At 37.7% G+C, this 14,375-nt stretch overlaps 1 protein-coding gene across 1 annotated transcript in view; it reads left to right on the forward strand.

Moving 5' to 3' along the window:
- Positions 1-2,405: 2,405 nt before the first annotated feature.
- LOC146139027 (girdin-like) overlaps positions 2,406-14,375 on the forward strand; it is a 33,280-nt gene continuing 21,310 nt past the window's right edge. The window contains exons 1-11 of the mRNA XM_083391072.1: positions 2,406-2,546; positions 3,055-3,137; positions 3,426-3,534; positions 3,922-4,050; positions 4,426-4,509; positions 5,249-5,389; positions 5,770-5,930; positions 6,726-6,807; positions 7,276-7,454; positions 8,359-8,485; positions 8,883-9,018. Of these exons, the coding sequence (XP_083247198.1) occupies positions 2,481-2,546; positions 3,055-3,137; positions 3,426-3,534; positions 3,922-4,050; positions 4,426-4,509; positions 5,249-5,389; positions 5,770-5,930; positions 6,726-6,807; positions 7,276-7,454; positions 8,359-8,485; positions 8,883-9,018 (1,297 nt within the window). The 5' untranslated portion in view covers positions 2,406-2,480. The remainder of the gene's footprint in view (positions 2,547-3,054; positions 3,138-3,425; positions 3,535-3,921; positions 4,051-4,425; positions 4,510-5,248; positions 5,390-5,769; positions 5,931-6,725; positions 6,808-7,275; positions 7,455-8,358; positions 8,486-8,882; positions 9,019-14,375) is intronic.

The following is a 14,375-nucleotide window of genomic DNA, read 5'->3' on the forward strand; positions in this document are numbered from 1 at the left end:
TGTTCGATTGTTTTGGGGCGAAACATCGATTGTTTTATCGTTTATTTTCCGATAAAGGCATTGTTACGACAGTGTGTTATCAAAATTACGTTGTAATGGCGGAAAGGTTAGGTTTTATGACAATATTTTATTTCGCAAGTTTGTTATTATTTGGGCGTTCACGTTTATCATTAAAACTTGTAAAAAGTTTTGTTTAATAAAGATGTTAAATCTACGAGCCACTTACAAACGTTATTTGTTGTCTATAGAAACTTGGTTATAACTGGCTTTAATTTGCAAAAATTGGACATTTTAGCAAGATGATACAATTATTGCATTGTTAATAACATAGAAAACATTAATCTCCATTCTTTGCTTTAAGGCGTTTATTCTTTTAGGATCATGAGCCAAACAAGTGAGTGTTGTTGCCGTGATAGATTCTTAAGTGTGACGCGGAAATTTTTGTTATTTTGAAGAATAATCTATTCAATTCTTCTTGGATCTATAAATATGGATTTTGTGCTTGGACATAAACTACAAACAAGAGATATTTCTTGGAATTTACGATGAAATACAACTGTGCTTGGCAACGAAAAATTTCAGTATAAGCTTGCTGTTTCCGTCTTTTGTTTTCTAAGTACGCGTTGATCTGAAAAAGTTTATAAACCACAGAATTTGATGATAACATTGCATATGCAAAGTTAAGTTTGTGATAAGGTCTAGCGTTGTCATGGCCGAAAAAACATGGTGACGGGGTTCACCAAAGGTCAATTCCACCCCTAGTATAACGTATAGAAAATCAAGGTGCATATTTTAGGTTGGGGTTTGGCATACTTTACACACTTGGGTATTGTTTGGCGCTGGTCCAGAATCCTACCACATTTGTTTTAGCACTTGCGAAATGAGTTGTCGAAATTAAAATTGCAAGGAAGGCATTTATAAATAAGTTATAATAAATATAATAATAACACTTGATCCACCCAAACGCCAACTCTTAGCCTAACCTAAATATTGTTAGCAACATATAATCATGATAGGTATCCACGATAACACTCATCGTGAATTCTGTGGGGTGCACACCCGGTAATTTTTTAAAGCAATCTGTGACCTAAATTTAAGAGTAATAAGATTCCGTACCTCGGATGTGCAAAAGTTCTTAATTGTACTCTGAAAATATTGACGCTTCACACCCGAGGTTTTCGCAAAAAGTGTCATTAAATGTAGACTGAAAAGTAGATTAAATCAATTTATAAAATCAAGGTTAGCATATATTGACACCAAATTATATTTGTTTAAGTTGCCATATTACCAATACACAATGTTGACCATGTGTTTGTAGCAATGATCTTTTGCATTTCTTATCTGGAAGCAGCTAAAACAAATATGTGCTTGTTATTTTACAAAGATTTTTGTTGATATCTTGCTTTAGAAAACATTGTAGTGCATTGTAATTTGTAAACATAATTTTGTAGTTTAGTTACAAAAACTATGCTGGCTTTCAATATGAAGCTTCATAAGTTGCATTTACAAACAAAAGTTTTGTGGATTAAAACAATTAGGTAAAAACATGTTCTTTATGTTGGTTGCTGCTCAGCTGATGCATACGCTGGTCTTTGAACATGTTTTGATAGCCAACCACTTGTGTAACCCACTTTAACACTTCGAGTAAAACTAAAGCTGTTGGTTTGTGTGATTTATGTAACCCACACACATCTACACACCAACACATATCACTTATATTATTGTGTCACGCAAGTTGTGTCAATTCCAATCAAAGCTACATTATAACAAAATAATCTGGTTTTATTTAGAACTATATTGAGGCGTTTTTTGGTAATACACATTTTTAAACCTAATTACTTACCACAGTTGCATTTGTAAAACACAAACAGTTTACAAGTGTCACTTAAGTTGTAAGTGACTCAGTTGAGTGGACCACAATTATTGTTTATTTATTGATGTCTTGAGGTTTTGTTCTTTTACTGTTAAGTTGTTTCAGACAATGTTGCATAACAACTTCATCCTGCAAACCAAAAATATCCTCTAAATAGTATTACAAATTAGGCGAATATTGAAACTAATATCTTCACAAGAGTTCATAGCCTTTTGTGTGGTCGTGTAAATTTTGCCAATATTATTGTGGCTTAGGTACCGACAATGTAGGAACACCCTGGAATATATAAAGAAAAATGTGAGCTTATTACAATGCCTGGGCAGCAAACAGTCTATGTATTGAAAAAGGAAGTATCATGAAAGTTGCTGCATTTCTATTGCAAAACAAAATGTTTTAGAGACATAATGCAGCAGACAATTGTTTGCTTCTAAAATGTTTTTAGTTTGTTGTTACTTGGTAGAAAGTGTTTTAAACAAAACATACAACAGTGTTGATAAACATGAATTCCAAGCTATGTTATTCTTCTTATTTAGCTTAACTGATTTATTATTTCCCTCTAATTTTAGCCAAATGTGACTTATTAATTGTAAATAACTTTTGAGGCACGATGACGTTACAAGACGCGAAGCAGGATCCAGTGGCGGCGTTTATGGCTTCACCCCTCGTTCAATGGGTCAGTACTTTGTATATTTAAGTCATATAGTAAGGTAGTCCCCTTATATTGTATGACTGCCCTAAAACAACTTGTTGTTGTTGTAAATCTTCTGTGCAAATATATTTGTTACATTTAAATTTGCTCGTCAGCCAAGTCTGTAGTACTCAACATCTAGTGTTGTACCAAGCCTTGCTGTTTACAATTGAGTTTTATGTTTAAACTTTGTTAATAAGATAATGTAAAAACTTTTAAAAAGAAGGTTACAACTGTATTTATGTGACATACAAACAGTCACTTAATTCAACATTTTTCTTGTAATAACGTCATACTTACCATTAAATAGTGATTAAGGAAGTCTGTTTTTTATGACATCATAGCTATAGCGTAATATCCTTAATGATAAACCTTCCTTAATAAAATCAATTAAATTTTACTTAGCATTATTCTATGTACAATGCAATAGTTGGGCTATTAAACCAATATGTCCTTAATATGACTTTATATTGAGGTGAGATTTGTATTGTAGGTTCAACTCTTGCTGAAACGCGATGCAATGGAAATTGAAGATCTAATTGAAGGGGTCCAACTAAACGACATCATGCTACAAATGTATGTTCCACAAAACATATTTGCTTGTAAAGTTTACAACTGGCCATAATATCAAACAGCGGGTTTTTAGACATTAAAACAATCTTAGCCCTATTCTGTTAATGAGCTATTATGTTTTTTTCATATTAAGATAAAATAGTTGTTGTCAACATTCTTAGCAGTCATGAGCCAAACCCAAAATCTGTGCAACATTTTTTGATTCATTGTCTTCAATAATTATTTTGTAGATGAAAGTTAATATCTTAATTTGTCAAAATTATATTTGTAGTAACATGATTTTTTTTGCAGAGATCCAAGACCTAAGAACGCCAAAGCAATAAAAAATTCTGGAAATGATGTGAATGTGAAACTGCAAAACCTAACCATACTTATCCAGCATATTAAGTCCTATTACGAGGTATGACAATAGCGTTTTGTAAACTTACACAAAGTCCTAATATGAGGTTTTTGGCAAAACATTCTGTTAAGTGTGTGTGAATTTCTGCAATAGAAATTAACAAATTCTATTGAACATTTATTATTCTACACTTTGATCCAAATTGTTTTAAAAATGTACTAATTTGTTTTTACTGGTATGCATTTAAATTTAATTTAAACTTTATTGATTTAAATTCACTTTAGAACGAAAAATGCTTTAAAAAAATTGACTAAGAAAATGTGATTAGAAAACAGCTTAATAGACTAAACTACATTTTTCCATCCCAAAACTTGTTATCCTGCATGTAGTTGCAAGGGTTTCTTGTTATCCTGCATGTTATTATATAAATGTTGCTTGTTATTGCAGGAGGTGCAGAAACAAGTGGTCGTAATGTCGCTTCCAAGATTACATTTCCTGTTGAATAATTACAAAACCACAGAAGGGCTTGCCGAGATGGAAAAGATACTTCTGCTTGTGCTTGGCTGTGCTGTGCAGGTAACAACTTTGCAAAACAACATCTTATGTTGGAATTATTAATGTTAAATAAAGATATACCAAACAAATGTGTTCAAAGTTTCAATATATTTGCTAATTTTTAAATATTTATATTTTTTACTAAAAGTTTGAATAGTATCAAGTTTTGTGGCAATTCAAAAACTTCTAGAACTATGTTACTTGTTATAATATATTACACTGAACACAAATATTTATTAAATTTTAGTATCCTTTTATTTTTCACTTCACGTTTTTACATTTGATTTACATATTGGACATTTAAATGTTGAATTACTTTTGTTTGTCTGTTGATGCATTGCCTAAATTTTAAATTAAGACATTGATATCAAAAATACACATTTTTGTGAATTTTAGTGCGAACATCGTGAAACATTTGTTGAAAAGATGAAACAACTTACGTACGAAGGGATGGAAGTTATGATGAACCACATAAAAAACGTAAGTTGAACAAAATAAATGTTGAGTTTTATACATTACTTCAGTCTTTAGTAATTAATAAAACATATATATGATGTAAACACAAAATGTAAATTCAATTCAATATTTTAGTGATATCCAATTAACATTCCCCCACAATAATATACAAGATACTTGAAGGTCTTTATATTCAGTGTTAAAAGGTTTTAAGTCATGTGTGGTTGAAGACTTTGATGTTTTATCCCAATTGTGTTGACCAACATTCCACAGCTAACACAAAAACAACATTCACCGACAATTTCTTTTGTGTGAAATTATAGTAATTGCAAAGATGTTTTTGGCCACACAAACACCATTTGAGCTACGGGAGAAATCTGCTTTAAGTTATCCCATTTTTATTTTTAAATTATGTGATTTACTTGCTATTCAAACCGCAAATCTTACTCTGATTTATTAATCGTGAAATACAGCAATGGAAGTGTTTTCACTTATGCTACCCTCTCACTTTTTCAATGTGTAATTTGTTTTTGCAAATATTTAACCTTTCATAAATCATTCAATCAGCCAATTCGTCTTGTGGGAAGCCCTTTGTAAAATCACATCAAAACTTTAAACAATGGTTTGTTTAAAGTTTTGATGTGATTTTTTTTTAAATTAAAACAGGTTTAAATGTAGATTTACAGCCTAGTATAGTTGTTTTTATTTGTGTGATGTTAAACACTTGTACAGTAATTTCAAATTTAACATTTTGTAAATTCAGATCACAGAAAACGCCAACAATGTGTTGAACCTTCAATGGGACGAAATAAACGAGATTTCGAGCGAGGAATTAAAGTCGATGCTTCAACGAATGTCGGCTCATGTTCACAACCTCGTTGCAGAAAGGGACAAATCTATCTTGGTAACTACAAATAGGCTTATTGTCATAAATATGTTTGTATGTTTTTTACAGTAAATATTTATTGTGTATAAAAAGTATCACCATGGATCATTTCATATTCATACAGTAGATAAACGGTTATTATCTACCTGAAGTTTCAAAATAACATAACTTTGATTTAAATCAATTGTAAACTCTTTTTCCAACATTTCACACAAAAGTGGATTTTAGTTATTTTGCTAAAATAAAAATTATATTTTTTGTTGAAATAAGTGTGACTTAAGTTCACATTGGGATAAAATTTAACATGAAGTAGTATTTTTCCCACATATATACGTGTAGTGAGGAAGTGTTTGAATCGTTTGGTGAGTTTTGTGCAAATAGCTGATTGTTTCACTCAGGCAAACAACCAACTGTGTCTGGAGCGAGATTACCTCTCGGTGCAGACTACCGACGGATCTCCCAAGCACCGCGACGGTTTAAACTCTCCCGCAAGCAAACAACATCTCATTGTCGAACTAAACGAGGTTAAATCAAGACTCAGGAAAACCAGACAGGAATTGTGAGTTAGGGCATTACACTTTCAAATAACAAATTGTTATTACTATTACAATGGCTCTGTGGATAAATATTTTTATCTCCTTTAACCCGATTATAAAAACATACTTATAACTCACATTTGAAGACATAACTTTTTACCTTGTTTTGTCATGATTTTATTTTTTTTCAACTTAATATTTACGCTGAAATGGTTGTAAATAATGTTGTTTGAACATTTTTAACTTCATTGAATTACAACACTTAGAGAAATGTGATCCTGTTTTTTGAGGATTTAATGCACTTTAAAGTGAAGCTGCAATAAATCAAAATACATTTTGTTACTATTCTTGTAAGCTCTATAAAGAATTATGTTTCGTCTATTTTTCAAATCTAAATTTAAAAACATACTGGTTTATAATAAAAATAAGTTTTCTGTTTTGACTGTGTCAAATATATGTTTTTGTTATTTATAAAAGTATCAGTAGAAATAAAGCTCGTAGAGATGTAGCAACCTACTAGTTTTTAAATATTTGCTACAAATTTTATTGAATAACAAAACTTTAGAAGCTTGTTTTGTGAGTGATTTTATAACTTTCTTCAAGGATAGTTGTAGTTTCTTGGCTTTCACAAAATGAAACTAGTTGAAGCCAGTTGTTAAAAATGTGAATTAAAAACAACTAACGACGCTAAACTTTACAATGATCCTCTTTATTGTGCCTATTTGCAATCCCTCCTAAAACTTGACCTCGTTTACACAAAACCTGTTTTTTAGAGTCGTTTAAAATATATAATTCCTTCAACTTGTTTTGTTTAACAGAGATGAGAAAGTTGAGGAGAACACAGATTTCAAGCAAGAATTGAAAAACCTGCAAAACACAATGAGGGAACTCAAGCAGCAGGTCGGTTATGTAAATCTACTTGCCTGTTATGCTGCACCAGAACCATTAGTATGTCACTAAATGACAAACAAAATAAGTGCGGATTTTGCTATGACTTTTGGTGCTTTTAAATCTCTCAATACATTCAGCTGTGTTCACTTTTCTAAAATAATATTGCACATAAGGCTTTTGAAATATATATATATTTTTTGGCATCTTGTAAGCATCAATCCACAACCTACAGCTTATTTTGGTTTATACATTGTGTCCTTGTGCATTATTTTTCAACTTTAAACATCGAATCGCTTCCTGAGTTAATTGTGCGCAACTTGTTGTAATTTGTCACCGAGTTTATCTGCTAAAAGTGTTTCTTTTGGGGGTATCAATATTTTTCTAAAAAAATATTTTGTATCTCTCATTTTTCTCCTTTTTGTTTAATTATTCAATTTTTTTCATTTAATTTCTTACATTTAACTATTGTTTCTGTAGAACACAGATCTTATGAACGACGCCCGTGGAGCTCGGACTCTTCGTGACGAAAACGACATTCTCAAAGATAAAGCGGCGAAAGCTTCGAGACTTGAGTTTGAAACAGAAATGTTGAAGGAAAAGTTGAAAGACATCGACTTTTTCCGTCAGCGAGTCGAAGAGATAAGAGAAGATAACAGGTTGGAAGCATTTCCAATGCCAATATATAGGATAAAATTAAAATATATAGCTTGGAACATAATGTAGGAGTTTTCAAAAAAATTCCAACATTTGATAAAATCAAATTACTTAAACTCTTTTTATTGTAACAAAAACTTTGTAGAAATTAAAGTTAAACATCAACATATAGTTTTACACTTTTGAAATATACTACTTATATGTTTTATGCTAAACTTGGATTAAAGAGAAAGTAAGATGTCTATGTTTGTATGTTTTCACATTGGTATTGATGTTTTCTTGCTTAAGTTGTTTCACAGTGTCATGTTTGTCAGATATGTTGTTTTAATAAGAATAAGTTTAAATTTAACAGCTTATCACTACTTAACTATATACTGAAAAAACAACAACTGGACAACCATAGGATTGTGTGTCACTATATACGTAATGTGAAATTATTTTAAAAATAATTTGTTGGTTTATTACATAGTCAAACAGAATGGAAGATGTTTCATACTAATATGTGGTTAGGTCATAAAACCAGCTTCACTATATACAGACAGTGACTTGTACAAAAACTTAAAAGTGCGTTAGGAACAGGTTATACTTTTTGAATTTCGTGAAAAATAACAATTCAATGCAAATATGCTTACAAGCAACAACAAAAACAAATATAAGAAGATATCAAAACAATCATTTACTTGTTAAGCATCTTATTTTTACACATCTTTTCTATTTCTCATGTTGTTGTTTTTTATCAGCATGTGCCGTTCATAATTAGTTAGAATTGTAATAATTAAACGAAAAAACCATCATATAAAAATTAAAACGAAAAAAACATCATATTCTGTCAAACTAAAGTTTCACACAAACAGAGCTGACAGCCTTTAACTTTATTTATTTTATTGTTTTTCTATTTTTGTTTAGAATCCTCCACGACACGAAGAACTTGCTCGAGGAACAGCTGGAGTCGACTCGAACTCGATTGGACGGGCTCGTCGATGCTGAGAAAAAAATTATCGAGCAGAAACAACAAATACACGAATTAACACAAGTGAGGGGATGTTGAGTGGTAACACTAACTAGCAGGTTTCAGGGTCGCCCTTCTTTGGCCAATTAACTGTTGTTGAATTAATTTCACCGAATAACCAGGAACTCCTGTAAATTTAAAGCTGAGCAATTAAATTAAACTTGAAACTTGAATAAGTTGTATGAAAATGCAGGAGATAACTATAGTTTTTGTTTTGTCTTGCTTCTCAAGTCTTCTCTGAAGATGCATTTCTATGTCAAATTGCACAATGCCAACACAGTATTTCTAGGAATGCGGCTAAGCCCCTTGTTCAGATTGATTCACTTGCATTTTTTATCGCTTCGATCAATCTGTCTGTTTATTAGTTTTTAGTACAAAGACTTTTGTTTTAACTTTTAATTAATTTGTTTGATCCTCTCAGGAGAGGGAGAAAGATAAGCTGAGCATCCAGGAATTAATGGAGACCAACTCGAACCTGCAATTCGACAAGATGCAGAGCATGAACGAATCGGGGTCGCTAGCCTACCAACTCGAACAAGCACGAGAGAACGCTGGGTGTAAGTTGGTGGGGTTATTAGGGGTCACTTACCAACTCGAACAAGCACGAGAGAACGCTGGGTGTAAGTTGGTTGGGTTATTAGGGGTCACTTACCAACTCGAACAAGCACGAGAGATCGCTGGGTGTAAGTTGGTGGGGTTATTAGGGGTCACTTACCAACTCGAACAAACACGAGAGAACGCTGGGTGTAAGTTGGTGGGGTTATTAGGGGTCACTTACCAACTCGAACAAGCACGAGAGAACGCTGGGTGTAAGTTGGTGGGGTTATTAGGGGTCACTTACCAACTCGAACAAGCACGAGAGAACGCTGGGTGTAAGTTGGTTGGGTTATTAGGGGTCACTTACCAACTCGAACAAGCACGAGAGAACGCTGGGTGTAAGTTGGTTGGGTTATTAGGGGTCACTTACCAACTCGAACAAGCACGAGAGAACGCTGGGTGTAAGTTGGTGGGGTTATTAGGGGTCACTTACCAACTCAAACAAGCACGAGAGAACGCTGGGTGTAAGTTGGTGGGGTTATTAGGGGTCACTTACCAACTCGAACAAGCACGAGAGAACGCTGGGTGTAAGTTGGTGGGGTTATTAGGGGTCACTTACCAACTCGAACAAGCACGAGAGAACGCTGGGTGTAAGTTGGTGGGGTTATTAGGGGTCACTTACCAACTCGAACAAGCACGAGAGAACGCTGGGTGTAAGTTGGTTGGGTTATTAGGGGTCACTTACCAACTCGAACAAGCACGAGAGAACGCTGGGTGTAAGTTGGTGGGGTTATTAGGGGTCACTTACCAACTCAAACAAGCACGAGAGAACGCTGGGTGTAAGTTGTTGGGGTTATTAGGGGTCACTTACCAACTCGAACAAGCACGAGAGAACGCTGGGTGTAAGTTGGTGGGGTTATTAGGGGTCACTTACCAACTCGAACAAGCACGAGAGAACGCTGGGTGTAAGTTGGTGGGGTTATTAGGGGTCACTTACCAACTCGAACAAGCACGAGAGAACGCTGGGTGTAAGTTGGTTGGGTTATTAGGGGTCACTTACCAACTCGAACAAGCACGAGAGAACGCTGGGTGTAAGTTGGTTGGGTTATTAGGGGTCACTTACCAACTCGAACAAGCACGAGAGAACGCTGGGTGTAAGTTGGTGGGGTTATTAGGGGTCACTTACCAACTCGAACAAGCACGAGAGAACGCTGGGTGTAAGTTGGTGGGGTTATTAGGGGTCACTTACCAACTCGAACAAGCACGAGAGAACGCTGGGTGTAAGTTGGTGGGGTTATTAGGGGTCACTTACCAACTCGAACAAGCACGAGAGAACGCTGGGTGTAAGTTGGTGGGGTTATTAGGGGTCACTTACCAACTCGAACAAGCACGAGAGAACGCTGGGTGTAAGTTGGTGTGGTTATTAGGGGTCACTTACCAACTCAAACAAGCACAAGAGAACGCTGGGTGTAAGTTGTTGGGGTTATTAGGGGTCACTTACCAACTCGAACAAGCACGAGAGAACGCTGGGTGTAAGTTGGTGGGTTTATTAGGGGTCACTTACCAACTCGAACAAGCACGAGAGAACGCTGGGTGTAAGTTGGTGGGTTTATTAGGGGTCACTTACCAACTCGAACAAGCACGAGAGAACGCTGGGTGTAAGTTGGTGGGGTTATTAGGGGTCACTTACCAACTCGAACAAGCACGAGAGAACGCTGGGTGTAAGTTGGTTGGGTCATTAGGGGTCACTTACTAACTCGAACAAGCACGAGAGAACGCTGGGTGTAAGTTGGTTGGGTCATTAGGGGTCACTTACTAACTCGAACAAGCACGAGAGAACGCTGGGTGTAAGTTGGTGGGGTTATTAGGGGTCACTTACCAACTCGAACAAGCACAAGAGAACGCTGGGTGTAAGTTGGTGGGGTTATTAGGGGTCACTTACCAACTCAAACAAGCACGAGAGAACGCTGGGTGTAAGTTGGTGGGGTTATTAGGGGTCACTTACCAACTCGAACAAGCACGAGAGAACGCTGGGTGTAAGTTGGTGGGGTTATTAGGGGTCACTTACCAACTCGAACAAGCACGAGAGAACGCTGGGTGTAAGTTGGTGGGGTTATTAGGGGTCACTTACCAACTCGAACAAGCACGAGAGAACGCTGGGTGTAAGTTGGTGGGGTTATTAGGGGTCACTTACCAACTCGAACAAGCACGAGAGAACGCTGGGTGTAAGTTGGTTGGGTCATTAGGGGTCACTTACCAACTCGAACAAGCACGAGAGAACGCTGGGTGTAAGTTGGTGGGGTTATTAGGGGTCACTTACAACTCGAACAAGCACGAGAGAACGCTGGGTGTAAGTTGGTGGGGTTATTAGGGGTCCTTTACCAACTCGAACAAGCACGAGAGAACGCTGGGTGTAAGTTGGTGGGGTTATTAGGGGTCACTTACCAACTCGAACAAGCACGAGAGAACGCTGGGTGTAAGTTGGTGGGGTTATTAGGGGTCACTTACCAACTCGAACAAGCACGAGAGAACGCTGGGTGTAAGTTGGTGGGGTTATTAGAGGTCACTTACCAACTCGAACAAGCACGAGAGAACGCTGGGTGTAAGTTGGTGGGGTTATTAGGGGTCCTTTACCAACTCGAACAAGCACGAGAGAACGCTGGGTGTAAGTTGGTGGGGTTATTAGGGGTCACTTACCAACTCGAACCAGCACGAGAGAACGCTGGGTGTAAGTTGGTGGGGTTATTAGGGGTCACTTACCAACTCGAACAAGCACGAGAGAACACTGGGTGTAAGTTGGTGGGGTTATTAGGGGTCACTTGAGAGAACGCTGGGTGTAAGTTGGTGGGGTTATTAGGGGTCACTTACCAACTCGAACCAGCACGAGAGAACGCTGGGTGTAAGTTGGTGGGGTTATTAGGGGTCACTTACCAACTCGAACAAGCACGAGAGAACGCTGGGTGTAAGTTGGTGGGGTTATTAGGGGTCACTTACCAACTCGAACAAGCACGAGAGAACGCTGGGTGTAAGTTGGTGGGGTTATTAGGGGTCACTTACCAACTCGAACAAGCACGAGAGAACGCTGGGTGTAAGTTGGTTGGGTCATTAGGGGTCACTTACCAACTCGAACAAGCACGAGAGAACGCTGGGTGTAAGTTGGTGGGGTTATCAGGGGTCACTTGGAGAGAACGCTGGGTGTAAGTTGGTGGGGTTATTAGGGGTCACTTACCAACTCGAACCAGCACGAGAGAACGCTGGGTGTAAGTTGGTGGGGTTATCAGGGGTCACTTGGAGAGAACGCTGGGTGTAAGTTGGTGGGGTTATTAGGGGTCACTTACCAACTCGAACAAGCACGATAGAACGCTGGGTGTAAGTTAGTGGGGTTATTAGGGGTCACTTACCAACTCGAACAAGCACGAGAGAACGCTGGGTGTAAGTTGGTGGGGTTATCAGGGGTCACTTGGAGAGAACGCTGGGTGTAAGTTAGTGGGGTTATTAGGGGTCACTTACCAACTCGAACAAGCACGAGAGAACGCTGGGTGTAAGTTAGTGGGGTTATTAGGGGTCACTTACCAACTCGAACAAGCACGAGAGAACGCTGGGTGTAAGTTGGTGGGGTTATCAGGGGTCACTTGGAGAGAACGCTGGGTGTAAGTTGGTGGGGTTATTAGGGGTCACTTACCAACTCGAACAAGCACGAGAGAACGCTGGGTGTAAGTTGGTGGGGTTATTAGGGGTCACTTACCAACTCGAACCAGCACGAGAGAACGCTGGGTGTAAGTTGGTGGGGTTATTAGGGGTCACTTACCAACTCGAACAAGCACGAGAGAACGCTGGGTGTAAGTTGGGGGGGTTATTAGGGGTCACTTACCAACTCGAACAAGCACGAGAGAACACTGGGTGTAAGTTGGTGGGGTTATTAGGGGTCACTTACCAACTCGAACAAGCACGAGAGAACGCTGGGTGTAAGTTGGTGGGGTTATTAGGGGTCACTTACCAACTCGAACCAGCACGAGAGAACGCTGGGTGTAAGTTGGTGGGGTTATCAGGGGTCACTTGGAGAGAACGCTGGGTGTAAGTTGGTGGGGTTATTAGGGGTCACTTACCAACTCGAACAAGCACGAGAGAACGCTGGGTGTAAGTTAGTGGGGTTATTAGGGGTCACTTACCAACTCGAACAAGCACGAGAGAACGCTGGGTGTAAGTTGGTGGGGTTATCAGGGGTCACTTGGAGAGAACGCTGGGTGTAAGTTGGTGGGGTTATTAGGGGTCACTTACCAACTCGAACAAGCACGAGAGAACGCTGGGTGTAAATTGGTGGGGTTATTAGGGGTCACTTACCAACTCGAACCAGCACGAGAGAACGCTGGGTGTAAGTTGGTGGGGTTATTAGGGGTCACTTACCAACTCGAACAAGCACGAGAGAACGCTGGGTGTAAGTTGGGGGGGTTATTAGGGGTCACTTACCAACTCGAACAAGCACGAGAGAACACTGGGTGTAAGTTGGTGGGGTTATTAGGGGTCACTTACCAACTCGAACAAGCACGAGAGAACGCTGGGTGTAAGTTGGTTGGGTTATTAGGGGTCACTTACCAACTCGAACAAGCACGAGAGAACGCTGGGTGTAAGTTGGTTGGGTTATTAGGGGTCACTTGGAGAGAACGCTGGGTGTAAGTTAGGGTGGAGTGAAAAAAATAAAAATCACTAATTCAAAAAAAGTCCCCTCTCAATAGTTGCCTTTGGTCCCAAAACTAAGTTTAAAAATATTTTTGGGAAGTTGCCTCGAATACTCAGGTGACAACCCTGACGCAAAGGTCATGCAGGGGTCAAATCCCAGAAAAATGCCATAACTCTTTAACCTGTGGTGCTAGAGAGTTAGTTTTGATGCCAAAAGAAGCAGAATGTGCACTTTCCTATCTGTCCTAAAAGAACTATTTGTCCTAATTTAATTAGATATATGGTTATTTTCATAAAATGTCATTTTTGGTTCAAATATGAATAAGACATAGGATTATGCACCGTTTTACATCACAATAACATAATCACAACACAATAAATCAGCATAATGAGTACAAAATATCTCTAACAAATGAAACACACATTTGAGAGGTTTTAGATGAAGCACCAGCACAGGATGGTAACCGCAAACAAATATAAAATTGGGTTTCATAATATTAAAATAGTGTAGACCAGGGGTGTTCAAATGATTTCTGCCATGATCCAACACAGCCAAACCTGACAACATGATGATCCACCAAATAGGAATAGTAAACATATTGGACACGCTTTAATTTTATGGTGCTTTATTTATGTAAACGCGATAACTTTAATACTTAATCTCGTTTAGTGTTTGTTAACCTTTCTAAGTCAGGGCGAG

The sequence above is a fragment of the Ascidiella aspersa genome, chromosome 6, assembly GCF_963924565.1.
Source record: "Ascidiella aspersa chromosome 6, kaAscAspe10.2, whole genome shotgun sequence".
NCBI lineage: Eukaryota > Metazoa > Chordata > Ascidiacea > Phlebobranchia > Ascidiidae > Ascidiella > Ascidiella aspersa.